At 39.0% G+C, this 27,691-nt stretch overlaps 1 protein-coding gene across 12 annotated transcripts in view; it reads right to left on the reverse strand.

Annotated features, from left to right (window-relative positions):
• The window catches only part of hfw (leucine-rich repeat domain-containing protein hfw), a 127,165-nt gene that overhangs the window by 76,010 nt on the left and 23,464 nt on the right, over window positions 1-27,691 (reverse strand). Inside the window, exon 1 of one of the 12 annotated variants that reach the window (XM_067784425.1) lies at window positions 17,873-18,021. The exons of the other annotated variants lie outside the window; for them this stretch is intronic. Coding sequence (XP_067640526.1) covers window positions 17,873-17,881 — 9 coding nt within the window. The 5' untranslated portion in view covers window positions 17,882-18,021. Of the gene's footprint in view, window positions 1-17,872; window positions 18,022-27,691 lie in introns of those variants that run through there. 12 annotated transcript variants of the gene reach the window in all.

Below are 27,691 nucleotides of genomic sequence, written 5' to 3' on the forward strand. Positions count from 1 at the left end.
TTCCGGATCAGCGCAGTATACCGCAGACCCTACTCCTTCCACTACTTTGGAACCATCGGTGTACACATGTATCGCCTCGTCCGCCATTTGCGCACCCTTGCGCCAACCGTCCACCTCTATTGTGGCCTTAAGATCTCCCTCGAAGCGCAGATAGGGAATCATGTAGTCTGTTCGTCTTGTTATTGATGACGTTATACTACTATGGCCATATGGTCGGCGCTCAAGTGCCCCGTAGCACCGAGCCTGGTTGCGGTCGTTAACGCTTTGTTCTTTGCTACCAGGTCTACAGGTGGGATGTGCAAAATGGCATACAGTGCAGCCGTCGGGGTTGTTTTCAGGGCTCCCGTAATGCTAAGCATCGATAGTCTGCATACCCCCTCTAATTTTTTGAGGTATGTTGTTTTTTGTGTAGAACTCCATAGTATAGAATAGGGCTTACAATCGCTGTAAAAACCCAATGAGAAAGAGAGGGCGATAGGCCTCACGTACACCCCAGCATTCTTTTACATGCGTAGAGTGCCGTTGAGGCCTTCTTGACCCTCTCCTCCACGGTGAGCTTCCATGACAGCTTACTGTCTAGGATGATTCTTAAATATTTTGTGCAAGGTTTCTCCTGTAAGGTCACCCCTCCTAACTTAGGCCTGGTCCAATTTGGGACCTTGTACCTCTTTGTAAACAAGACCATATCCGTCTTCTCCGCATTGACTTTCAACCCGACATTAGATGCCCAGGTATGAATATCGCGAAGCGCCCGATCCATCAAAAAACTAATCGTTGGAAGGCACTTTCCACTTATGACAATTGCACCGTCATCTGCGTAAGCCGTAAGTTTTACGGGTCCCTCATCGAATTGCCTGAGCAGTTGGTTGATGACCAGCGTCCACAGCAGAGGTGACAGCACCCCTCCCTGCGGCGTGCCCCTGTCCACTGATTTCGTGGCCTCGTACAATCCCCATTGTGATGTAATCTTTCTGCAATTTTACATGCAGCCGATCCATCTAATTAAGGCAGGATGTACTTTAATGTAATTAAGACCATCCATAATCGCCCATTTTGCAACATTATTGAAAGCCCCGGCAATGTCCAAGAAGACTCCTAGAGCATACTCCTTATATTCCAGAGATTTCTCTATGCTTATTACCACCCTATGCAATGCGGTGTCTACCGACTTGCCTTTGGTGTACGCATGCTGTGTTGTGGAGAGCAGCTTTTCATCCACGTTGGTCTTTATGTACACATCTATCAGCCTCTCAAAGGTTTTGAGCAGAAATGATGTTAAGCTAATGGGTCTATAGTCTTTGGAATACATGTGACCGATCTTCCCCACCTTTGGTAGAAAAGCTACACGAGCAGTTCTCCAAGAGTACGGTACATGATTCAGTCGTATGCACCCATCGAATATTATTTTAAGCCATTCCACGACCGCCCTACTTGAGACTTGTAGCATGGCCGGGAATATACCATCTGGGCCCAGCGATTTAAACTTAGAAAACGTCTTCACTGCCCACTCGATCTTGGTATCGGTCACCAAGCCCGGCACTGCTATCTCCGTGATCGGAGTGTGAGTGATGTCTGCTGGCTCCTCTAAACCGTCTCCCGATGGGAAATGTGTATCGAGAAGCACCTCAAGGGATTCCTCACTATTACGTGACCATTCCCCGTTCTCTTTCTTTATTAGTCCCTGGACTATGTTTCCCTTTGCTAGGACTTTTTTCAACCGTGCTGTTTCGCTGGAGCACTCTATGTCCGTACAGAAACTTTTCCATGAGTTTCTCTTCGCCCTGGTAATTTCACGCTTGTAGATCCTCTATAGATCCCTGTACTCGTCCCGACACGCTTCGCTTTCCGCGGTCTTTGCGAGCTTAAACATTTCTTTAACCTGTCTTCTTAGAAGACTCAGCTCATTGCTCCACCATGGCGGCTTTGCTTTTCCTCTGAATCTTCTTATAGGGCTACGCAGTCATAAGCGTCCTTGTTAGGAATTCATTCGACTCCTCCAGTTCCTCTACATTAACAACCTCTTTGGGTTGTCCCAGTTTTGTTTCTACATGTTTCTGGAATTTAGTCCAGTTCGTTGGCCTAGGGTTTCTAAAGGTTCCTCCCTTCTCTACCCTCTTTAGGGGGATGTTGAAGCTGATATACGCATGGTCGGAGAAGGATGGTCTATCAAGAACCATCCAATCATACCTTGATATATCACGCTCGGAGCTCAATGTAATATCCAGAACATTGCTGGATGTTGGACCAATGTATGTAGGGACATTTCCCCTGTTGGCTATCTGCAAATTGGTTTGCAGGATGTAACAAAACAGAGATTCGCCTCTCTCATTCGTATCTGCTCTTCCCCACGCATTGTGGTGCGCATTTGCATCTGCGCCTATGACCAACCGCCCTTTGCGCCCTTCCTCCTGTACTAGCCTTTTGCACTCCATCGGTGGGACCTCCGCAGCATGGGCCATGTAGCAGGACGCCAGGATAAATGCCTGCTTATTCTTTTGCTCAACGGCCACCGCTACGAGATCCTCAGTGGTGTAATTAGGCAGCATATATGAATGCAGCTGTTTCCTTACCATTACTACAGCTCGCACCCGTCCTTCCGTTTGCGCGTAGTAAACGCCAAACCCGCGCGCGCTAAGTCCAGAAACCTTTCCTCCCGATGAGAGCCACGGCTCCTGGATCAGCGCCACGTCAAACGAACCCTCCTCAAGGGTTAGGAGGAGTTCGCTCGACGCCACTTTACTGTGTTGGAGGTTTATCTGTAGGACTCGCAGCACCGTCTTTGGGAACAATTATCTAAGTTTTCTAATGTGAATTTCAAATTTTATGTATACTCGCTAAATTCGAAAGCACAAATGTTTCACCTACATTCAAATATGGTTCCCCATTGTTGCCGCTTACCTATAATAGTCTCTACCAAAATCCTAAAAAATTGTTCCAAATTATTTTTAGCGTACCAAGAAATCTTTAATAGAATTAATTTTTGACCGGCCCATTTTTTGTGGCAAACTTCACTTAAACGTAAATACATAAGTCTTTATTCAGATTCTTTGTTTTTTATTTTAGTTGTTTTCAAAAAAACATGAAATCGCAATTAATGAGTTAACTTTTGTTGAAACTAACTAATTTATTTATAACAATTAATGGCAAATTTGCGCGAAAATGTTTTTGCATTTGCAGATTTAATCCTTATTTTAGATAAAGTACGTCGTATACTGAACAAAAAAAAAAAGTTACAAAAATATAACATTACATTTTTTATATTGCCTTTTATGCTAATTTATTTTAGTTCTTATTTTATTTTATTATATATTCTCTTATTTAAAATTGGTTTGCTATTATTTAAATGCAACTTGACTTAATCGGAAAATTTCACGCACGTTGTATATTAAACGAAACAAAAAAACGTCCCAAAAACGTTTTTGATTTTAGGTCAAAACGGCAACCGGCATCATAGCGGCCTTATTGCATAGGCAGTATATTACCCACTATCTATATGTCGGATCTGTCAATAAGTTTAGAGTATTGGGACATACTTTGATGAAGTGACGCGCACTGTTTCATAAAACACTTGTTGTAAGTTTACATACTAAAAATTAGTAGGCGAGAAAAACAATAATGAAAATATTGGAGTAGTAAAAAATATGAGGCAGAGTAAAATTATTATTGGTTGAAAGTGCGTGCGCGTCAATTCCTCTTAGACTTTTGATAATGACTTTGCATCTGCGTCATCAGAAGTGGGCAATGAGCCAGAAGAGTTAAATAGTGAAAATAGTGTATGGAAAAAATTATACGAACAACAAAATAAAGAGTTTGTTTCGCTGTAAAAACATTTGGTTCGACTTTCAGTCCAAATAGTGATGTGCAGCTACCGGAATTTGATCCAGATGGATTTAATGAAAGTGCACAAGCCTGGATAGCCACCGCAGATATGTGCATGGCAGAGAAGCCCTTAAAAGGTACTACATCTTTAATGTTGGAGATATTTTCGTTTCAAGATTCGACTTTTCGGAGACAAATGCTGCTTTCCTTATCAATTTAAGCAATACAAAACCAGAAGAAGATGAGTGCCTTGCATCTTATGCAGCAACAATAATGACGTCATTATCGACCAAATGGAAAAATTTTTCCACGGAAGAGATAGTCATTTCAACAGTGCTGGCACATGTGGCTCAGTTCGACCCTCGTATTCACCGATTGGCTTTCACATCAAACGTGGGAACAAGAAAGCTTTTACAGCAAGAACTAAATTCGATGTCGTTTATCAAGAGGAAAATTTCAATAATGAGCAGTGGATATGAACGAATTGATACCAAACGTCAGAAGCATTCCTCAGTTCCATTTGCTGTCAAATGTGTCATCTGTGGTAAACCAGGACACAAAGCGGTGATGTGCAAATATAAATTGGATAAAGCCACACAATTAACACCCAAGAGGGAATTACCAAATAGAAGTTCTTTTAATCCAAACAAGGCATCAGTCAAGTGTTATCGTTGTCAGGGTTTGGGGCATTACGCCTTCCGATGTCCAAATGCAACCGAAAATTTTAAAAACAAAACATCGGGCGGTATTGCTAATCGTAAAGTCGATTTTTGTGCTGTTAAGTCGCCATCAGGTATTTTACGGAGTCAGGTGAGCAATACACTTTTTATTACGATTCTGGAGCGGAGTGTTCACTTATGAAAGAATCTATACGTTCAAAGTTTTGCGGTAAGCGTTTTAACAATGTTGTGAATATGTCAGGTATTGGTCACGCGAGTATTACCAGTACATTGCAGATTTTAGCCACAATTGAAATAAATTCAATTGTGATGGAAATACTTTTTCACCTATCACCAGATGAACATTTGTCATACAATATCATGATAGGGCGTGAGATTTTAAACCAGGGCGTGTGCGTCAAAATGAGTTGTAAAGAATTAGTTTTTAATAAAGTCGAAATTTCAGTAAATAATTGTAAGAAGCAAATAAAAATCTTCAGTATTAAAGATCTTAATACTGATATTCCATTGCAATTTCAATCGAAATTGGTAAATATTTTGAACAGGTTCAAAGAGAGTTTTACGGAAGGCACGCCTTTTACATCTACTGCTGTTACTCCTATGCAAATACGCCTTAAAGATCCGAATAAGACCGTTTGTAGACGGCCTTATAGACTAAGTTTTGAAGAACAGGGCATTGTTCGCGAAAAAATTTATGAACTATTAAAGGTGGGAGTAATTCGGCCCAGCTGCTCTCCTTTTGCTAGGCCCATTTTACTGGTCAAAAAGAAAGATGGTTCAGATCTCATGTGCGTAGATTATCGCCAATTAAATGATAATACTATTCCTGATAGTTTTCCTTTGCCTTTAATATCAGACCAAGTTAATAGACTTCATGGAAGCTATTATTTTAATACTTTGGATATGGTTAGCGGTTATCATCAAATACCGGTGCATTCAGATTCTGTAGAAAAAACGGCTTTCATAACACCAGAAGGTCACTGTGGGTACCTGGCCATGCCGTTTGGATTGCGAAACGCTTCAGTAATCTGTCAACGGGCTGCTATGAAAGTTCTTGGGTAGCTAGTTCATTCTTATGTGGTAGTTTACATGGATGACATTTTGGTATTAGGAACAGAAGATGTTGAGGAAAGTATAAAAAGGATTGGCATTGTTTTACAAATACTTACTGACGCTGGATTTTCGCTTAATGTTAAGAAGTGTATATTTTTGAAGCGAAAGGTAGAATACCTTGGGTATGAAGTGAGTGATGGTCAAATTAGACCCAATCAAAAAAAAAAAATAGAAGCTTTGGTAACTCTTCCTCCACCAAAAACGATGACTCAACTACGTCAATTCATTGGTTTAGCTTCATATTTTCGGCAATTCGTTCCCAAATTTTCCCAAGTAATGTCGCCCTTATATGCTCTAACGAGTTTAAGTAAAGGAAATCGTATTTGGAGGACATCACATGAAAATATTAGACAAAAAATTATAGCAGTGTTAACCGATTCTCCTGTTCTTACTATATTTGATCCAAATTTTCCTTATCCTTATGCAGAGAAGTGACAAAAATCTTCGTGTTGTGGCATATTTTAGTAAGAGCACCACACCTGTTGAAGCAAAGTACCATTCTTATGAACTGGAGACTCTCGCAGTTGTAAATGCTGTGAAGCACTTTAGGCATTTTTTATATGGTCGGAAATTTATTGTAATTACAGATTGTAATTCCCTGAAATCAGCACGTAGCAAACTGGACTTGACACCTAGGGTACACAGATGGTGGGCATTTCTGCAGTCATTTAATTTTGATATTATAAATAGGAATGGCGATCGTATGGCCCACGTTGATTTTTTTTTTTCAAAAAACCCACAACGTACTTTAAACAATCACGTAGATAAAGTTGAAAGAAAAGAAGTTAACATTGCGGATATTTCCGGAAACTGGCTAATTGCTGAACAGCATTGCGATGAGGAAATTCAGAAAATAGTTTCTGATTTAAAAAATGGAAAACTTAGCGACAATTTATCCAAAACTTATGAGCTGCGGTCAGGTGTGCTACATCGCACTATACAACGCAACGGCAGAACGAAGTGTTTGCCAATCCTTCCTCGCACCCTAAGATGGTCGGTTATAAATTGCGTTCATGAATCTTTAATTCATCTAGGATGGGAAAAGACTCGCCAAACTTTATGATATGTACTGGTTTGAGAACATGGCAAAGTATGTCAAAAAATTTATAGACACCTGTATTACATGTAAAGTTTCTAAATCTCATTCTGGTAAAGTTCAGGCAGAGCTACATTCCATTCCAAAGATCTCGACTCCGTGGCACACAGTGCATATTAATGCAACCGGTAAGCTTAGCGGTAAGTGTGACCAAAAGGAATATGTTTTTGTGTTAATAGACGCATTCACAAAATTTGTAATTCTGCACCATATCTTACATATTGACTCAAAGAATAGTATTCAGGCAGTTAAATTCAATTTATCACTTTTTGGTGCTCCTAAACGCATATTTGCTGATAAGGGTAGGTGTTTTTCTAGTTCTGAGTTTCGAGATTTTTGCAAAATAATGGCATTGAATTGCATCTTATTGCTACTGGCAGCTCGCATGCGAATGGTCAGGTAGAACGAATAATGAGTACTCTTAAGAATATGTTTACTGCTGTAGAGACAAGCAAGGGTTGTTCGTGGCAAGATGCCCTTCCCGATATACAGTTGGCTTTAAATTGTACGGTTAGCAAAGCGACTAAATACAGCCCTCTGGAATTATTGATAGGAAAGGTTGCAAGACCACTTGAACTGATTCGTTTTGATGAAACCGAATTGAACATTGACATCTATAATGTGAGGCAAAATGCCTTGCAAAATATTGACAAAAATGCTAAATACAATAAAAGGAGGTTTGATAAAAACAAAGCTCCGGTAAATAGGTTCTCAGTAGGAGATTTTGTTTTGCTGCAAAATGAAGAACGCAACCAGACAAAGCTTGATCCTAAATATAAAGGACCTTACTTATAAGTATGCACATGATCGTTTGCGTAGAATGCCTGATGGTAATTTATAGGTGGCGAAGATGAAGAAACTGAAAGCAATGGCATTTAGTTATCTATTTAGTTTATTTTTAACGAAAAATTAAGTTTAACCACTGGTGTAAGTGGTGGATAATGAAAAGTAACCACTGGTGTAAGTGGTGGAGAATGAAATTGTGACCACTGGTGTAAGTGGTAAGATTGGAGATATTACCACTGTGGTAAGTGGTGGATAATGAAATGTAACCACTGGTGTAAGTGGTGGAGAATGAAATTGTGACCACTGGTGTAAGTGGTAAGATTGGAGATATAACCACTGGTGTAAGTGGAGGAAAATGATAACGTGGCTTAGCGGAGCGATATTTGTAATGAATTTAAATTTGTTTATTTATGTTGAAAGAAAATTGTAGTTCTTATTATAAAATGAGTAAAAGAAAAACTGAAGGTAAGATTTTGAGTCAGTAATGGCCGAGTGGGAGACTCTTTGAAGTATATCACACGGGGACGTGTGACTTGTCAGTATGGCCGTGTCGGATCTGTCAATAAGTTTAGAGTATTGGGACATACTTTGATGAAGTGACGCGCACTGTTTCATAAAACACTTGTTGTAAGTTTACATACTAAAAATTAGTAGGCGAGAAAAACAATAATGAAAATATTGGAGTAGTAAAAAATATGAGGCAGAGTAAAATTATTATTGGTTGAAAGTGCGTGCGCGTCAATTCCTCTTAGACTTTTGATAATGACTTCGTATCCTGCGTCATATATATTAATTCGCTAACAAAATTTCCATACAAACAATTGGCAGGCGGTTTCGCATAGTTAGCATACGTAAAATCATACAAAAGTGATATGAATCGATTCGTATAGATCAGCCGCAGTGCATAGGCCTATTTTTGTTAACAAATATTACTCTATTTGTTTATAATTAATAGAAAAAGTTTTTTGTCAATCCAACAATCTCTCCAGATATGGATATTTACTTTCTTGCACAAAAGCGCGCCATCTTTGGACAAATTATGTAAGTGCTCTAAGACACAAACCTACATAAGCGTACGCGCTACACGGTGAAAGATTAAAACATGGTTTCCCATTGTTGCCACTTACCTATAATAGCCTCTACCAAAATCCTAAAAAATTGTTCCAAAATAATTTGTAGTGTACCAAAAAGCTTAAATAGAATTTATTTTTGACCCGCCCATTTTTTGTGACAAATTTCACTTACACGTAAATACATAAGTCTTTATTTAACAGATTCTTTGTTTTTTATTTTAGTTTTTTTCAAAAAAACATGAAATCGCAAATAATGAGTTAACTTTTGTTGAAACTAACTAATTTATTTATAAAAATAATGGCAAATTTGCCCGAAAATGTTTTTTAATTTGCAGATTTAATCCTCATTTTAGATAAAGTACGTCTTATACTGAACAAAAAAAAAAAGTTACAAAAATATAACATAAAATTTTTTATATTGCCTTTTATGCTAATTTATTTTAGTTCTTATTTTATTTTATTTTATATTCTCTTATTTCAAATTGGTTTGTTATTATTTAAATGCAACTTGACTGAATCGGAAAATGTCACGTTGTATATTAAACGAAACAAAAAAACGTCCCAAAAACGTTTTTGATTTTAGGTCAAAGCGGTTACCGGCATCATAGCGGCCGTATTGCATAGGCAGTATATTACCCACTATCTATATATTAATACGCTAACAAAATTTCCATACAAACAATTGACAGGCGGTTTCGCATAGTTAGCATACGTAAAATGATATAAAAGTGATATGAATCGATTCGTATAGATCAGCCGCAGTGCATAGGCCTATTTTTGTTAACAAATATTACTCTATTTGTTTATAATTAATAGAAAAACTTTTTCGTAAATCCAAAAATCTCTCCAAATATGGATATTTACTTTCTTGCACAAAAGCGCGCCATCTTTGGACAAATTATGTAAGTGCTCTAAGACACAAACCTACATAAGCGTACGCGCTACACGGTGAAAGATTAAAACATGGTTTCCCATTGTTGCCACTTACCTCTACCAAAATCCTAAAAAAATGTGCCAAAATAATTTGTAGCGTACCAAAAAGCTTAAATAGAATTTATTTTTGACCGGCCCATTTTTTGTGGCAAATTTCACTTACACGTAAATACATAAGTCTTTATTTAACAGATTCTTTGTTTTTATTTTAGTTGTTTTCAAAAAAACTTGAAATCGCAAATAATGAGTTAACTTTAGTTGAAACTAACTAATTTATTTATAACAATTAATGGCAAATTTGCCCGAAAATGTTTTTGCATTTGCAGATTTAATCCTTATTTTAGATAAAGTACGTCTTATACTGAACGAAAAAAAAAAGTTACAAAAATGTAACATTAAATTTTTTATATTGCCTTTTTGCTAATTTATTATATCTTATTTTATTTTATTATATATTCTCTTATTTCAAATTGGTTTATTATTATTTAACTGCAACTTGACTGAATCGGAAAATTTCACATTGTATATTAAACGAAACAAAAAAAACGTCCCAAAAACGTCTTTGATTTTAGGTCAAAACGGCAACCGACATCATAGCGTTCATAGTCAGTATATTACCCACTATACATATTTATTATTAGGCTAACTTTGTTGGATTATATATCCATTAATCGGATGCTTAGATCCCATAACCCTAATTTTTTTATGTCGCTTAAAGTTATGAAATCAATTTTATTTTAGTAAATATGTTTGCGTGAATAACTTTAATGTTTTTGTTTGTTTTTCTTTTCTTTCTAATTTATTCTGCTTTGTTATATCTTAGTATTGTATTGTTCACAGACGATATTTTATCGTAGATATGGTCATATATATTCATGAAATGGAGTGTTTACAAATTTAATACAAATTAATTACGTACACAGATCTCAATGGGAATCCCAACATTAAATATCCGAACATTAGAATCTTCATATTTCCACAATGATCACATTAAACCCCGGAAAAAGTCTAAGTGCACTTATTGCGTTTTTATATTGTTACGGTCTGCTGTTATGGTCTACGGTTACGTTGATTGGCATCGGAGGCCCCTGGCCCCCAGCGGATCCGGTTTCCAGTTCGCTTCATCGTCAGGTCTTCAAAGCGAAGCAGGTTTGTTACGGTCTGCTGTTATGGTCTACGGTTACGGTCCACTTGGGAGCGTGTTCGCGCGAACACACCTAGTGACTGGTGATGGGGCGAAAGTTGCGATAAAAAAGTATCGGAAAACAAGAAAAAAACAGACCGGCGATCACTAGCGAAAAAAAATGAGTTTCCGGCCGCAAGTAAAACGAAGAGGTGAAAAATTTAGAAAAAGAAAAGCAAAAAGATAGTACGTTTTTCCGGCCGGGAAAAAGCAAGAGTTGGCTTTTCTTTTACGCAGTTAATCGGAAAATTTTATAAACCAAAGAGGCAAAGGCGTCAAGCACAGCTCCTGCTTCATTAACACTATTGCTTACATCAACTGCACATCCCCGACTATATTCAACTCATCGCAAAACACCCTCGCCGTGCTATGCACATATTCAAGAGAGTATTGTGAAGAACCACAAGACCGCAACGAGGAATTGCAGGCCGATTCCTTCACCCAACTACCAAAATAACAAACGGGAAAATGCCCAGAAACTAGGAAAGAGTCGATAGCGCAAAGTACCGACCAGTTCATTCCGTCAAACCTCGTTTTTACTCGTCTATTTTGGGTGGTAATAAACCTTACAACGGTTGTGTTGTGTGGACACAAGCTCAACGTAAAGAATATCCAGTTGAAGTAGTAGGTCGGCGTTTCACAGTCACACCTAGTGAGGAAAGTTCTAGTGATTCCGATTCGGATTCGGACGGCACTAAACAAATTGTTGATGAGAAACCCTTGGTATCCGAAGATAAATTCCTTTCTCTACGTTTACGACGTACACCACCACCTTTAGATAAGCGTCCAACACCACCTCCGCCTCCAGGGCCAGCAGTACACTGCAGCGTAATACAACGAACGCCAAAGTTAGCACCAAGTCATCCAGATCGTAAAGGTCAACACGAAGTCTTATTGCCACCAGGTTCACTTGATCACCTCGGACCAGAGCGCAACAACCACCAACAGTACCAACACAGCGCGCCCAAGACCGCGCGCCATAACCAACAACAGCGACAACTTCACCAGCAACAACAACATCACCAGTAACCACGCCGGCAGAGGCCCACGGTACGTACTCTGGCGGCCATGTAAGTACCAGCCATGTATGAACTTCAAAATAATTACCCTACAAAATATTTGGTCATAAAACTTACCCACGCCCATGCAAATGTGACTAGGAATATAACCTATGACGGTATAATAGCTAGTCAAATGACGTGGAATGACGAGAGCGTTTTTGCAGGGTAGTTAAAGAACAGGGCATACATTTTTTATATCATTTTAATAATATATTTTGTTGCTTTAAAATGATTGAAGTTAGCTCTGTAAATTTTATTCATAATAAGCCGTCTTCATCACGTGAAACGTTAGAAAAAAAAGTTTGCTACCGCAGCCATTGGTCGATTATGCACGTATTGGCTAAAAGATTTAAACTTTTTTTCTTATATCATACAAATACAATATATATATATATATGTATACATATGAATCAATATTGCTAGCAATATCGTTCGAACAACCAGAAGAAAATAATATACGTGCATATAATACGTAGTACTATCACAATTTGATCTTTATTGCTTTTATAACAAATTTTCTTAGCACATATTACATATTATTCTCATCGTACTATGCGCATTATACCAAATTGATATTTAGTTACACTCAAAAGTAAGTTCTACTACGACCACATAATAATTTTGTAAGAGAGCCCCAAATATCGAAATTTGTATCCAAACTTTATAGTCTTAAAATATTTTTTGTGAATGTGAATGAAAAAGAAAAAAAATTCAATCAAATTCTTACTTTGTAGGTAGTATATTTACAATACATAAGTACATTTAATTACATATTTTTCTCACACATAGCGTTTATAACGATTATCAAAAAAAAGGAGGTGACATAAATATAGGTATAGCTTTAAATATTTCTTTTATAGCATACATACGTTAGTAAAAATGAAATTTGAATAAACTTGTAAATAATATGGGAATGCTGGCGTCGCCATTTATTTAGAAGGCACGTAGGGTTACCAGGTAAGGGGCCACCGAAAATTTTAGGTGCGTCGGTGGCCATGGATTTTGAGGGTGGGTCAAGCACCGGGCGTCGCAGCAACACCCGCGGCGCCCCCAAGTTATATTCGGCTCTTTCCCTTCTTTACTTCAATTTTTCAACTTGTTTTTTGACTTTCAGCGTTAGTAACCGGCCATGTCCGGTTCGGTCATTTTTTTTGCGTTTAGTTTTTTTTTGAATTTAAATTTTGAATGTTTAACGGTCGGTCCGTGACATCCGGTTCGACCGGATGTTGTTTTAGTTTGAATTTATAAGCGTTTTGAGTCGGTCTCTGCGCTTCTTTCAGTTTTTTTTTTTGAATCTAACAGCTGAGTTTTTTGATAGGCATGATAGGACTTTTTTTCTGTTTATGGCGCAGGAACAGTAAGGTTGGCAAGGACCCGCCCCAGCCGACAATGACTAGCCACTGTGCACCACAACATCATGCCGACCGCCTTCCTTATTGCTTCCACCGAAAATGCGATTCCATAACAATATGTAACTGTTTGTTCACTTCAGTTAATTTTTTCGCAATTTAAGTACTTTATTTTTTTCTTTAATTAAACATTTTTTAGTAAACTCTGCTTTCCTTCTCATTACATAATTTTTTTATATTTTAATTTTATTTTTTATGAAGGTATCCGCTATTCTACTCAAAATTTTTGTTTTGTGTCACACTTACATATTGTAACGAATGTTAGCAGCACTGAGCGATGCTATCGTCTCTAAGATGACGCTAAGCAGTGACGTGAATTCACATCCATAGATCAATCATTATGTATCTACATAAACGAAACAATAATTGCGTCTACACATATGTACCATGTACATATACGAGCAGCGGAGAGTCAATACACAAACACATGCATATATCTGAGATACTCCTATAAGTATGCAATGAGAAAAACTATAAAATTGTGCAATTGTAGTTACAGCTGAGAAGTTTGAGAGCTGCTGGACTAATAGATTCTGGAAGCGCCTAGAAGATGCGAAGGTTGAAATCAAAGAGTATAAAAGGCGGCAATTGTAGAGGCGCTGGAATTCAGTTTGATTTGAGTTGTCAAGCAGTTTCGACTAAGACGCTATCTAGCGAGCAAGAGCAGTATTATTTTGAATAGTAGAGTTTCATTTGAGCTATCAATCAGTTTGGTTATTAAGCAAGCTATTCGTTGCACAGTTTGAGTGTTATTGTGAAATACTTTAATAAAGGACATTTTGCATTATTACAAATTGGAGTTATTTATTCAACAGTTTAGCGATACGAACGTTAGTAAAAGTTTCAGGAGTTTCAGTAAATTCGTTACAATTGGTGTGAGAAGAGGAATTGTTGAATAAATTCCAGAGGACAACAAGGACATGGCAAAGTTCAGTGAATTGAAGATCCAGCAACTAAAGAAGGAGTTGGAGAGCCAGGGATTGAATACAAGCGGCGTTAAACTCGAACTTCAGGCACGGCTACGAGAGGCAATGGAAGCAGAAGGAATTGATGTGGACGAGTATGTCTTTTATCCTGATGGGGACGAGACAACAACAAAAGTTGAAGAGACAGTTACGAGCACAGACTTGAACATGATTTTGGCTGCAATATCTGCTCAAACATCGACAATGTCATCGCAACTAGAAGAACAGAAAACGTATATGTCATCTCAACTAGAAGAACAGAAAACGCATATGTTATCACAGATGGAATCCCAAGAGACACGAATAACATCGAAGATTGAAGCACAAGAAACGCGTATGTCAGAAATGTCGACACAGATAACATCCAAGATGGGAAACACAGCTCGAAGAACAGAAGACATATATGGCATCCCAACTGGAAGAGCAGAAGACATATATGGCATCCAAACTGGAATCACAGGAGGCACGTATTTCAGAAATGACGTCGCAAGTGTCATCTCAACTGGAAGACCAAAAGACATATATGGCATCTCAATTGGAAGCGCAAGAGGCACGTATATCTGAAATTTCGGCAGAAATTTTGGAACAGGTATCATCAAAACTGGAAGCGCAGGATGCAAAAATGGCTCAATTTCAGGCAGAAGTAGATGATTTAAAAGGTCGTATGGAGCAGTTACAACTAAATCGCCCAGCTGTTTCAGCAAGCAATCCAACGGTAAAAACCCCATCCTTTAACGGTTCTGTTCCTTTCCAGGTGTTTAAGATTCAGTTTGAGAAGACCGCAGCAGTGAACAACTGGAGTGCTGAAGATAAAGGTGCTGCACTATTCGTGGCATTGAAAGGATCTGCTGCTGAAATCCTACAGACTATTCCCGAGGGAGAGCGGAACAACTACGAAACATTGATGAGCGCTCTAGAGAGGCGATACGGAAGCGAACACAGGAAGCAGATACACCAAATAGAGTTGCAAAACCGCTACCAAAAGGCTAATGAGACTTTGCAGGAGTTTGCGCCAGATGTCGAAAGGCTTGCACATTTGGCGAATGCCGACGCACCCGTGGAATACACCGAAAGGGTAAAAATTCAGACCTTTATAAATGGCATACGGGACGTCGAAACGAAGCGAGCCACATATGCAAACCCAAAGCCAACATTCGCAGAAACGGTATCCCATGCACTGAATCAAGAAACAGCACTGCTTCTGTGTAAGCCAGTTTACAAAGCACGCCGTGTGGAGGTAGAAAGGCCAGAGTGGGTAGACGTAATATTGGAGGCGCTGAAAGGATCGCAAAAGCGGAGTGAAAAAGTTATCAAATGTTTCAAATGCGGGAAGTCCGGTCACATTGCCCGTCATTGCGATCTTGATCCTAGTAGTTCCAACAATGTGGGTGGCCGTAAACGCAAAGCTGGAGGAGGTGAGCAAGAGCGAGTAAGAGGTAGAGATCGAGAGCTAGATCCAGCTATTGAATGCCCTGTGATATCTGTGTTGCAAATTGGTAGAAAATCGAGCAGTCTTACCGTCAGAGTGAATATGGATGGCAAAGAACATGTACTGACTGTAGATACGGGCGCATCTCATTCCTTGATTCGATCTGATTTGGTCTACAGGAGAGTAAAGTCATTACCTGGAGCAAGGTTGCGTACGGTCACAGGCGAGTATAACCAAGTCCAGGGAGAAGTGATATGTGAAGTCCTAATTGGGAAGGTCATGGTTTTACACAAATTCGTTGTGGCGGAGATCGTTGATGAAGTCATATTGGGAGTGGACTTCTTGGTTGACCATGACATCAGGATCGATATGCGGAGAAAAATTATGCGCTATAAGAACCAGGACATACCACTTAACTTTAGTTTGAAGAAAGGGTTCAGCAGTAATCGGGTACTGGTGGAGAAGACTCGACAAAGGCCACGAAATTCAAAGGTAAAGGTTGATGGAACAAATGGGCCAAACAAATCAAAACCGAAGGTACCTGGGAGAGAAACACTGGCATTGAAAAGCCCTAACGGACGTACTAAAACGAAGGAAAGGGTTTCGCAGAAAGAATGCAAGGGTGGTTTCAAGCCAAGGCACACTACTGTTGTGAAGCGTTGGAACGATACTGATTATGCCAAGCAAACCCGTCCAGCGCAAGCTCTACGAAGTAGTTCATTGGCCAAACAACAGAGTGTGAAGGAACGGCCCAGGGTAATGAGTAGCAAGATGAAACACTGGCATGACAAGAACTTTAATTCGGAAGGTTTCTTGGCGGGAGATTTGGTACTGTTAAACAACCCTCGCCGGCGGAAAGGTGTTCCAGCCAAATTTCGGTGCAGTTGGGAAGGCCCGTACAAGGTTGTGAAGAAGATTAGTGATACCATCTACCGCATACAAAGCATTGAGAAACCACGGAGTAGAAGAGTGGTACATTTTGAGATGCAAGCGGCGTTTAGATCGGGAGATTTGTCTGATCGGGACGATCAGACTTGGGTGGAGGGCAGTGTAACGAATGTTAGCAGCACTGAGCGATGCTATCGTCTCTAAGATGATGCTAAGCAGTGACGTGAATTCACATCCATAGATCAATCATTATGTATCTACATAAACGAAACAATAATTGCGTCTACACATATGTACCATGTACGTATACGAGCAGCGGAGGGTCAATACACAAACACATGCATATATCTGAGATACTCCTATAAGTATGCAATGAGAAAAACTATAAAATTGTGCAATTGTAGTTACAGCTGAGAAGTTTGAGAGCTGCTGGACTAGTAGATTCTGGAAGCGCCTAGAAGATGCGAAGGTTGAAATCAAAGAGTATAAAAGGCGGCAATTGTAGAGGCGATGGAATTCAGTTTGATTTGAGTTGTCAAGCAGTTTCGACTAAGACGCTATCTAGCGAGCAAGAGCAGTATTATTTTGAATAGTAGAGTTTCATTTGAGCTATCAATCAGTTTGGTTATTAAGCAAGCTATTCGTTGCACAGTTTGAGTGTTATTGTGAAGTACTTTAATAAAGGCCATTTTGCATTATTACAAATTGGAGTTATTTATTCAACAGTTTAGTGATTCGAACTTAGCAGAGGATTGCAAATAAGAGGATTTGCAAGTAAATTCGTTACAATATTATATATGTATTTATACAAAATTAAACGGGTGGCGTGAAATAGGCTAAATTCCTTTAGCAAATTTCTTCGTTTTTAACTAAAAGTTCGTTTTTTTGAATTATGACACAATTGAAGTAAATGGGCGATATATGTATATGGGTTATATTGGCCTACTGGGGAACCGAGCTTCCAAAACTAACTTCGGTAGCGCGCCAACGGGGAACTTCCGGGTGGTGTGGAAAACCCTATTTTTCAGTTCAATTTCAAGTAATTTCACCATAATTCTATTTCAATTTCATTTGATTTTACATAATTTTTATATTTTTGTTTAAGGAACTCCATACCAAAACGTTATAATTACACGCGAAAAGTTTGTAGAAAATTTAAGAAAATACAATCAAAAAGTACAAGGTCTTAGATCAAATTCAAAATTTTAAGGAAAAAGTTAAGTAAGTTAGACCAGCAATATAGCAATTCCAACACTTGATGCATAGACTGAGTTGAAAAAAATACACGTTGGTCGAATTTCGACCACAGGCGATACTAGTATGTATTATTGCGCAGCCTTGTAACACTATTAAGCACACAAAACAAACAACAACAGCATTTCAAGTGTACAGCTGGGTATGTAATGTTCGGTTTCAACCGAACTTAGACTTCCTTACTTGTTGCATAATCGAAATATTTTTCTGAAGAACGTTTTGCCTTTTTGGCCATCGGTAAAAATCAAAAGAAATTCACTCTGCCTACATCATGTTACAATCAAATATACGACATAAAATAATGAAGTTAAAAACCCCGGAAGTACAATCCTAGATCCGCGACTGGATGCAGAGCATCAAAAAAGACAATATTGCTTAAGACTCGCTAGCATTATTTGTTGCGACCATCGTAAACAATACTTTCACTGCCACAAAACGAAAGGCATTTGTATCGTTGCAGGGCGCAGGTCGTAAATCGCTCATTTGATCCCCTATATATAGCTATAGCTGCTATTACGTGATGTGTGACTATTTCTTTTTCTTCTTCGCTCTTAGCTTTGCTGTTTACTGTGGCCAGTTTTCTTTCATGTTTATATGTATGTGTGGCTGCTTGCTTTGCTGTTGTGCAATTATTTGCTAGCAACATAGTGACGTATCGAAGTGCTAATATTTCTAACACTACCCTCCACCTAAGTCTGATCGTCTCCATCAGACAAATCTCTCGATCCAATCGCTGTTGGCCTCTCCAAATGAACCATCCTTCTTCTATTTCGTAGTTTCTCAATTTGTATGCGATAGTCGACATCGCTGATCCGCTTTACAACTTTGGCCTATACACTGAAGTATTGATGAAACACCTTTCGCGGGTTGTATAGCAGTAGCGAATCTCCCTCCAGGAACGCTTCCCATTTGTTGTCCTTGTCGTACCTGTCTTTCATCTTACTACAAATAATCCTTATTCGTTGCCCCACAATCCGTTGTTTGGCCAATGGACTACTACGAAGAGCTTGACGGATTGGCTTTGCATCAGTAGTGCGCCCTGGCCTAAAACCACCCTTGCATTTTTTTTGGGAAGTTCTCTCCATCCATTTGGGTCTCTCAATGTCAGTGTTTTTCTCGCAGCTACCTTCGGTTTTGATTGCTTTGACCCATTGTTAACCTTTGTCAGACCTGCTGCCTTCAACTTTTGTGCTATTTGTCGAATCTTCTCCACTAGCACTCTCTAACTGCTTAACTCCTAACTAACTGCTTAACTGAAGTGGCACATCTTTGTTCTTATAGCGCATAATACTGATGAAGATGCGCCCGTATCTACAGTCAGTCAACACTCCTTTCCATCCACATAACTCGGTAAGACCGCTCGATCCTCTTCCTATTTGCCAACCTTTCAACATCTCCTGCGAAGTCTCATAAGATTTTTGGTACCGGTGTTGCAATTAAATTTCAAATATCTGCTTCCTGTGATCGCTTCCGCAACATCGCTCAACAGCGGCCATCAACGCTTCATAATTGTTTCGCTCTCCCTCTGGAATGGTCTATAAGATCTTAGCAGAGGGTTCATTTAACGTCACGAAGGCTAAATACTCTACGTTTGACTGTTCTGTGCAGCGAACAACTGGAATGCTGACGTCTTCTCAAATTGGAGCTTGAATACCTGGAAAGGAACAGAACAGTCAAACGTAGAGTATTTAACCTTCAGAGTAGACACTGATGTCATTAGACAGTTCAATCGTAACTCCTGGATCCGATCTTCCATAGCATGCTTCTTGGGCTCGATTGTATCTGACCACCTGCCCATACTCCTTTCAATACAGCGATGAGCTAATTTCATCACCTCTAAAAAGTGGACTTTTATTAATTTCAAAAAAGCTACCTGTGAAGACTATATCACTAATCAATATTTTGCTGCTCTCCCCATTTCGACTGATGTCCGGCAAGACGAGCGCGCGTTCCGCAAAGTTATCGGTTCAGCTTCGGCACGCTACATCCTGGTCGGTCGAATACCCGAAATCATGCCTCACTTTCCCCGACTGAAAGTGGCAACCGAGCAAGAGAACGTGCCCTAGCGAGACTCCTCGATCCAAGAGACCCTCAAGTAGGAATCTCAAATTGGATAATTTGCGGCTAGTAAATGAACACAAACGTTCCAAATGGGAAGAGCATTTAAAGAACTGCAAAATCTCTGCGGGTGTCGGTAAACTGTGGTAAAACGTCAAATCCTTGTTCAACCCGAAAAAACAACGATAAAGTATCCATCGACGGACACATAAACACAAACACGACGTGTCACGCATTACCATCACCCCCACAGAGGTTTAAGAAGTCATTAAAAAGGCCAAGCACTCTAATTAAATAGGCCCAGAGGGAATGACCATGCCAATGCTAGAACACCTTGGCGCTGAGGGAGTAAGCTACCTGACGCACGTTTTCAACTTTTAGTTGAAGTCCTTTGTCATTCCCGAACAATGAAAAATGGCAACGATAGCTCCACTACTAAAGCCTTGGCAAGCAGCTAACAAAGGTGAGTCATATCGACCAATATCACCGCCACTTGCAAAGATATTGGAAACCATCCTGCTAATTTTACTCGGACCCTTCGCCTAGCCACCCATCAGCATGGCTTTCGCAAAATGTATAACACTACCACTGCGCTAAACACCATAAATACTCTGATGAATTACGGACTGAACCAGGAAAAATGCCCATCATAGGACGGTGCTCGTGGCACCTGACCTATCAAAAGCTTTTGACACAGTCAATCACGGCACGCTACAACAAGACATAGGAAGTTCCCCTTGCCTCTTGTCTAAAAAGATGGACTGCAAATTAACTGAATGGTCGGCAAGTGTCGGTAAAAATCAGGAACGAAACCTCAAAAGCAATAGAACTACGACAGCGACCTATCAAAGCTCCCTTCCCCACCAGAAAGAGGTACTATCAATTCCTACGCCGCCGACTGCAAGATAATGGCAACGGGATCTGGTCCTGCAGTAGACGAATTAGTTTCTAGAATAAACAGATATCTCCACAATCTTTCTTGTTTCGTCACCTCGCGCGACCTGGTACTATTACCGACCGAATCCACGGTGACGTTACCGAATGTCAGTCACCCAAATACCTTACGGGTAACGTTCGATAACACTCTCACTTTCAAGACACATGCCACCGAAATTGTATCTAAAGTATAAAGCCGCAACAAAATCCTCAAGTCGCTTTCCGGCAGCTCTTGGGGAAAAGATAAGGAAACGCTGCTAACTACGTACAAAGAAATTGGCAGGCAGATCATGTGCCACACCTCACCATTTTGATCGCCTCGTCTTAAAAGCACTAACTGGAAAGGCTGCAGATGCTGCACTCAGAACTGCCACGGGATGTCTTCTTATGACCCCTGAACACCATCTACATAGTGAAGCAAAAGAACATAACGACATGGTGAACAGACAGTTTTTGCTTGATTGATCTAGCCCCCCTCCAAGAGGGATAAGGGAACATCTCCGTAAGCATTATGAGTAGATCCGGCACCTGAAGACACAGCCGTCGGACAAGCATACGGAGGCCATAGGGAAAATCCACACAGAATCGGTCAACGCCTTTCCTCACACGGGCGCCCAGTGAATCCCGTTATCAATATACACTATCCTACTCTAGCAGAAAAAGAAAGCATACCGACATGAGCCACCCTGGCCCAACTTCGTTGTGGATACTGCAAGAGGTTAAATTTTAACTTGTCCAGAATCGACCCCGACATACGTAATGTATGTCCTGCATGCGATGTGTCCCCACATGACACCAACCATCTTAGCCTTTGTAATGTGGAACATACGCCTCTAACACCAACTTCCATATGGTCCACCCCTGTTGAAACTTCACTGCATTGACTGGCGATCTAACCACCTACCCATACTTGTCATACTAGCTCGACCGGCGTTTCTTCGCTCTCTCTCCACTACTATAGACAGGGAGAACCTGTTTCACAGGATCATCGATTTGGCCTCGGCACGCCTTATATGTAGATGCTGGTAGATCAACACAAGCCAAATGTGAGGAACCTCCCAAGAACTTCAACGATTTACCCATTACCCGAAATCCGGTTATTAGGTCAAATCATTATACGGCACAACCCTTATTATTGTTAATCGTGAATGAAATGAAATTTGGAGTACTTAACGCCGCTGGGAACGGGTTTTTAATATTGTAACGAATTTTGGGAAGTTCTGCTTATTTGAAACCTTCTGCTAACGTTCGAATCGCTAAACTGTTGAATAAATCATTCCAATATTTAGTGTTGAAAACTGGGCTTTCTTTAGATTACTTTGGGAGTAGTACTTCACAATTAAGCTTCACAACCAATAGCGTGCTTAAATCAAAACTGATTCTTTATTACTCAGCTTGCCCTGCTTTTATACTCACGGTTTCCTCATTAACCCATTTCTCCCAAAATCTAGTAATTTCCAGAACAGTTGTAGCTCATGCTTGATTAGTTACCAGCTATATAAGTACATGTATATTTGTAGTTTATAGCCATATGCGTGTGTATGTGTGAGTAACTACTTCGGCTGATGACTACATCTGTGTTTGGGAGATAGCTCTTCGTCGCCTTCTACATAAGTGTTGCTAGCTTTAATGTATACACGTTCATAAGGGTGGCTGGATCATGTTTTTGTTGTTTCGTGATTATTTACTAACAGCTTAGTGATGCCAATATTCGTCACAATATAATGCAGCGAAAAATTGGCTGCTGAGAGTTTGAGCGAATAGCAAAAAAAAACACAAGCTTTGGCCTGGTACGTCTTCTAAAAATATCAGAAGAAGATTAGCTCGAATAGCCCTTAATCGATGTCCGGTTATCCTTCAGTTTTGTAATCGCATTCTTGACTGACTTCAAAACAGATCAATTCACATTTCAGCATTCCACGGCACATGTGCTGCTTTGCATCGCCAGTTAATTGCTGGGGTGTGTGTTTATTTAAGTAGCTGCGACAACAACTGGTTAATAATTCAATGAACACGGGTGGTTAGTGGGTGGACGGTTTGAATGAATCTAAAATAGTGATAAGCAAATTTGGGTAGGGCAAATAGATAATTTTTGTTATTGTCATTTCCATAAGGACGTACTAACCTGCACTAAGGATGTAACGGAAGTGAGTTTGCGGGAACCGGAATCGGAATTTAAAAATGTTATCTCCTAACCGAAATCGGAACTGTAACATCAATTTGATTTTAGAAAACGTCAATTCGATTTTAGATGATATCATTTGAACCTTTGAATAGTCAAATGTTCTTTCGAAGGCGCCAAATAAGCGTTAGAATTATCAAATCTACTTACGAAATTGACAAATGTACTTTAGAATAAATCATAAGTTCTTCAGAGAATACCAAATCTACTTTCGATAATATCAAATGCACTTTATTTTATATTTTACTACCTAACACCCGCTACTTTGTATGCGTGGAACTTTGAAATAAAGTATCTTTACTTGTATTTTTGGGTTCCCTCCAAGCAAACATTCGGAGTCAAAAAAGAGTCATAAAGGACGCCTAGTTCGCAATTGTTTACGCTCATTATGAGCTCAACTTATGGTATATACATATACATATTGTGGCGAATTTTCACATCACTAAATAAATGCACAACAACAATAACATTAAAGCAAGCTACATAAACACATTAATCATCATTTAGCCACATACATACAAGGCAACGAAGAGATAACTCACACACAGATGTAGTCATCAGCCGAATTAGTACTCACGCATACACCCGCATATGGCTATAAGATAGACATAAACTACAAATATAGATGTATATAGCTAATAACCAAGCAAGAGATACAATTGTTCTGGAATACAGTTTCGCGAAATAACTAGACCTTAGGAGAAATGGGTGAACGAGGAAACCGATAGTATAAAAGCAGTGCAAGCTGAGGCATGACTAATCAGTTTTGATTTAAGCACGCTATTGGTTGTGAAGTATAAGTGTTATTGTGAAGTACTCTCAAAGTAGTCTAATAAAGACCATTTTGCATTATTGAATATTGGAGTTATTTATTCAACAGTTTAGCGATTCGAACGTTAGCAGAAGGTTTGGAATAAGCGGAATTTCCCAAAATTCGTTACAATATGTCGGTACGAGATTGTATAGAAAAGTTCTTCTTTATCTAAATTTAAATATTCCGAAAATATAGAAAATCAAGGAAACTTTTGACAGTGAAATGGAGAACTTTCTACGTTTTCTATTGATTCTAGAAAGACGGGGTACATTAGGGGGTACATTACAATAGGGGACATTCCCCCCCCCCCAAAAGGTCGAGAAATTTTATTTTTGAAATACCTTACAGAACAAAAATGAAATATCCAAAGAAAAAAAATACTCAAATGTTCAATACTTAAAGTATTTGAAAAATAAAATTTTGTATGGGAAATCTTTAAGTCTAAGGTGTGGAACTGAAAATATCTAGCATCAATACTGCGGGCCATTGTTTTCTCAACGGAATATCATAGAGAGTAAAATTTTGCGTATGTGTTTTCCTTGCGTGCAAAAATGTGGTCAAGAACAATTTTTTGCACGGTTTTTGCACAATTTTAAAAATAGAAATTTATTTCACAGAAATAAAAAATGTGCTCTTAAAGAGTCTTTAATTACAAGAAAATTGGTGTTTGAATTGTCGGTAAAAGTCTAGTTGAGGGGTCGACTGCTAATACGCTAGCAAAAATATCGGGAGAGGTGTCAAAAGACGCGTATTGATCTCGACAATAATAATGTGAAAAATAAACTCAATTCATTAAACAAACACCATAACATACATAAATTTTTCAATTCACATTGTCAGTTTTATTTCATATAAAATAAGATTTACTGGAGCACTTACATAAATGAAATGTTAGATATTGTTTGATTTGCTTACATTAACTTTTTCTAAATATGTACATTTTAAGAGCTTGAATCAGCCAAGGAAAACCTTCCGTGCTTTTTGGTCTGCGAATATGGAAATTACCGATTCAAAACTAATGATGCGAGCAAGCCTGGACTCCTACGCCAATATTCCAAGGCTTGTCAAGCGATTGTGGCTCATAGTAGAACGTAAAAAATGTTTCACGCGAGACAATAGACTAAAAGAACGCCCCCCTTCAGCCACACTGACTGGAAGTGCGCAAAATATTCCTAATGCTATGCAGATGTTCAGAAATAATACTTCCATCTTCAAGTAATGAAATTTCTTCAGAAGTTGAAATGGTGGCAGCGAATCACATCCCAAATTTGCTAAGTGGATGGCTTTGAGATGAATGATTTCATCTATTAGATCCGTAGAAATATCGATACCATAAATCGTGCAGAATGCCGCTGCTTTTTCTCTGAGATCTTCTTCCGTCAGATCCTGATACTTCCACAAAATACTTAATTTAATCGCAATGTCATTTACGGCTTCGAAACGTCTTGTCATGTTACCAATCAAGCAGTCCAAAAGAACGCAAAAAACTTGGTGTTTGAATTGAGTTTTGGAATCACACTCAGGTAATTCGCCAGGTAATTCATCGAACTGGCGCTTTCTTATCTTCCTTCTTTTCTCTGCGAAGGTATTCACAACTCCTATACTCCCTGCCAGAATCTCACATTCTTGAAGTATGATCGACCATTGATCCCTGAACTTCTTCAACCCATCAATCAGGCTACGTATATTTTCTGTTTCCACGTCCAGTGTGACATTTCTAGCTTGCAGTACCAGATTTCGATGGTTGATTACCGTCAACACTTTGAGCCAAATGGAGGCTAAGAGGACACACTCAAATTTACCCATATATGCTTCAATACCTTCCAAATCCGTTACTGTTTCTGAACTCAGATTTAAAAGCTTGATTTCATCAATAGCTTTCTTGCGGAATGTGAGTTGGGAAAGGTTTCACACTATCCACACGAGCAGACCATCGTGCTTGTGACATGCTGTGCAAGGAGAAATTAGTTTTTTCCCATCTCTGAGGGCTTGCGCTAAAGATATTATACATTTTCTGCGTAATACCGTAAAATGTGATGACTTCTGCACAACATTCAGCAGCTTGCACTCCACATAAATTTAAACTGTGACAAGCACAAGGTGCACATATTGCCAGGGAGTTATCTCTCAGGATATGACTCTGCGCTCCTTTGTAATGACCGCTCATATTACTGCCATTACCATACCCCTGCCCACGGCAGTCATCCAGGGGAATATTGTGCTTTTTTAGAGTGCTGCGAATCAGCTCAGCGATAGCTTCTCCTGTTTTTGCGTTACAATCGACAAACTCTAAGAAGCGTTCTTGGATTTTCCATTTTCCGGAGTCCCTGTCTAATAAAACATAACGCAATATAAAAACAGTCTGCTCAATATGCTCCGAATCAGGGGTCGCATCCACTATTACTGTGTAATACTTGACGGACTTTATCTCGCCTTCTATCTTTCTAATTACTTGACTTACACAGATTTCTATGAACTCATTTTGTATTCCATGAGGAAAATAATGTGCTTGGAGACGATTCTTTTTCGTTTGAGATTCCCTCACCTTCTCCAAATGTTCATGCAATAGGGGGTCATAATTGCTGATCAGTTCCAAAATACTCCAGCAAGCTGCTTCATTTTTAAGGGTTTCCGCTAAGAGAAAATCCACTGAACTTGCATTTCGAATTCTCATTTCATATTGGCGCTACTCTATATAGCAAGTTTTATGATTTTGACAATTTTCATGTTCAGGAATTTTGTCGTGTGACCTCTTTCAACCTTTTTCTTTAGAATAACCTGAAGATTTTGTCAAAACTGATCAGGTATTTTCGGAAATTTTGCAGAAAAGCCGGCATGGAAAACAAAAAAGCGCTTCTTTTGTTGCACTCGAAACGAGCCAAACACGCTTTACTTTTTCTCCGTTTTTTTTAGAGTAGTATGGAGTGTGATTTGAAGAAAATGGCGACCACTTAAGTCGTTCGGAAGTCGAAATAAAATGTGGTTTTAAGTTAGTTGAAGCATTTTTGACAGATAGCGCTTATAAAATTGTGTCAAAAACGGTTATCTAACTTAAAATCATCCCTCTCCGCGGCCCTGAAAGTATTTAAAAACAGAATACATACATACTTTCGAAAATACTTTGAAATAGAAAGCTTACATTTTGGTATTATTAAGCGCTGTACGCAGATCAAAAAACATTCAAGAAAAATTTTGCATTTTTCTTGAGCATGAAAATAGCAGTAGGCACAAAATTTTGGCATTTCACGATGCATGGAAATTTATACATGAATACCGCTTTTATAAAAAAAAAACAAAATTTATGAAACTTTTTGATATCATTTCCCCCACAGCCAAGCTCACGATCCGCCACTGCTGGAAATGCGAGACAACTTACAGAATAACTGATTTTCACCATAAAATATCTAATTGTGATCAGAGACGGCGTACTGATAAAAATGTGAATGTTTCCATTCAGCTTGCATAGGAAAATTTAATGTGCGATGCGGACAATCTTAATATTAATGCCTAATTAAAAGCAAAGTACTAACAAATTGCAACGGCATTCTAAAACTGCGGAATCTTAAAAACAAATACTCTAAAAAATTTAAACTCATAAAGAACCATATTTTCTTCATTAAATACATAAATATAAGCAATATGTAAAATATTTCAATAACTTGAACAAATGCTTTTACGCCAACTATATCCATAATATTGATTCCAATATTCTCATCCCAAAACTTTTTGGAATTATATAAAGTCGAAAAAGGTTGCTCCAGTATTCCCACTGGCGTTTACCTTGATGGTACCTCAGCGCAAACTCCAAGCGATGGAGCCAACTTATTTGCTGAGTTCTTTAAATCCAATTTTTCACCGGATGATTGTAATCAGATCCCTGATTTTTCTATCAGCCCAAACTCTGCTCTAAACTTCGGGTCCCTTTTATTATCATCTGAGGATATTAGTAAAGCGATTTCTGAGCTTAAACCATCATCTCAGACAGATGTTGACGGATTTTCCCCGGTCTTGA

This window comes from Eurosta solidaginis, chromosome 4, assembly GCF_040869045.1.
Source record: "Eurosta solidaginis isolate ZX-2024a chromosome 4, ASM4086904v1, whole genome shotgun sequence".
NCBI classification, from domain to species: Eukaryota; Metazoa; Arthropoda; class Insecta; order Diptera; family Tephritidae; genus Eurosta; species Eurosta solidaginis.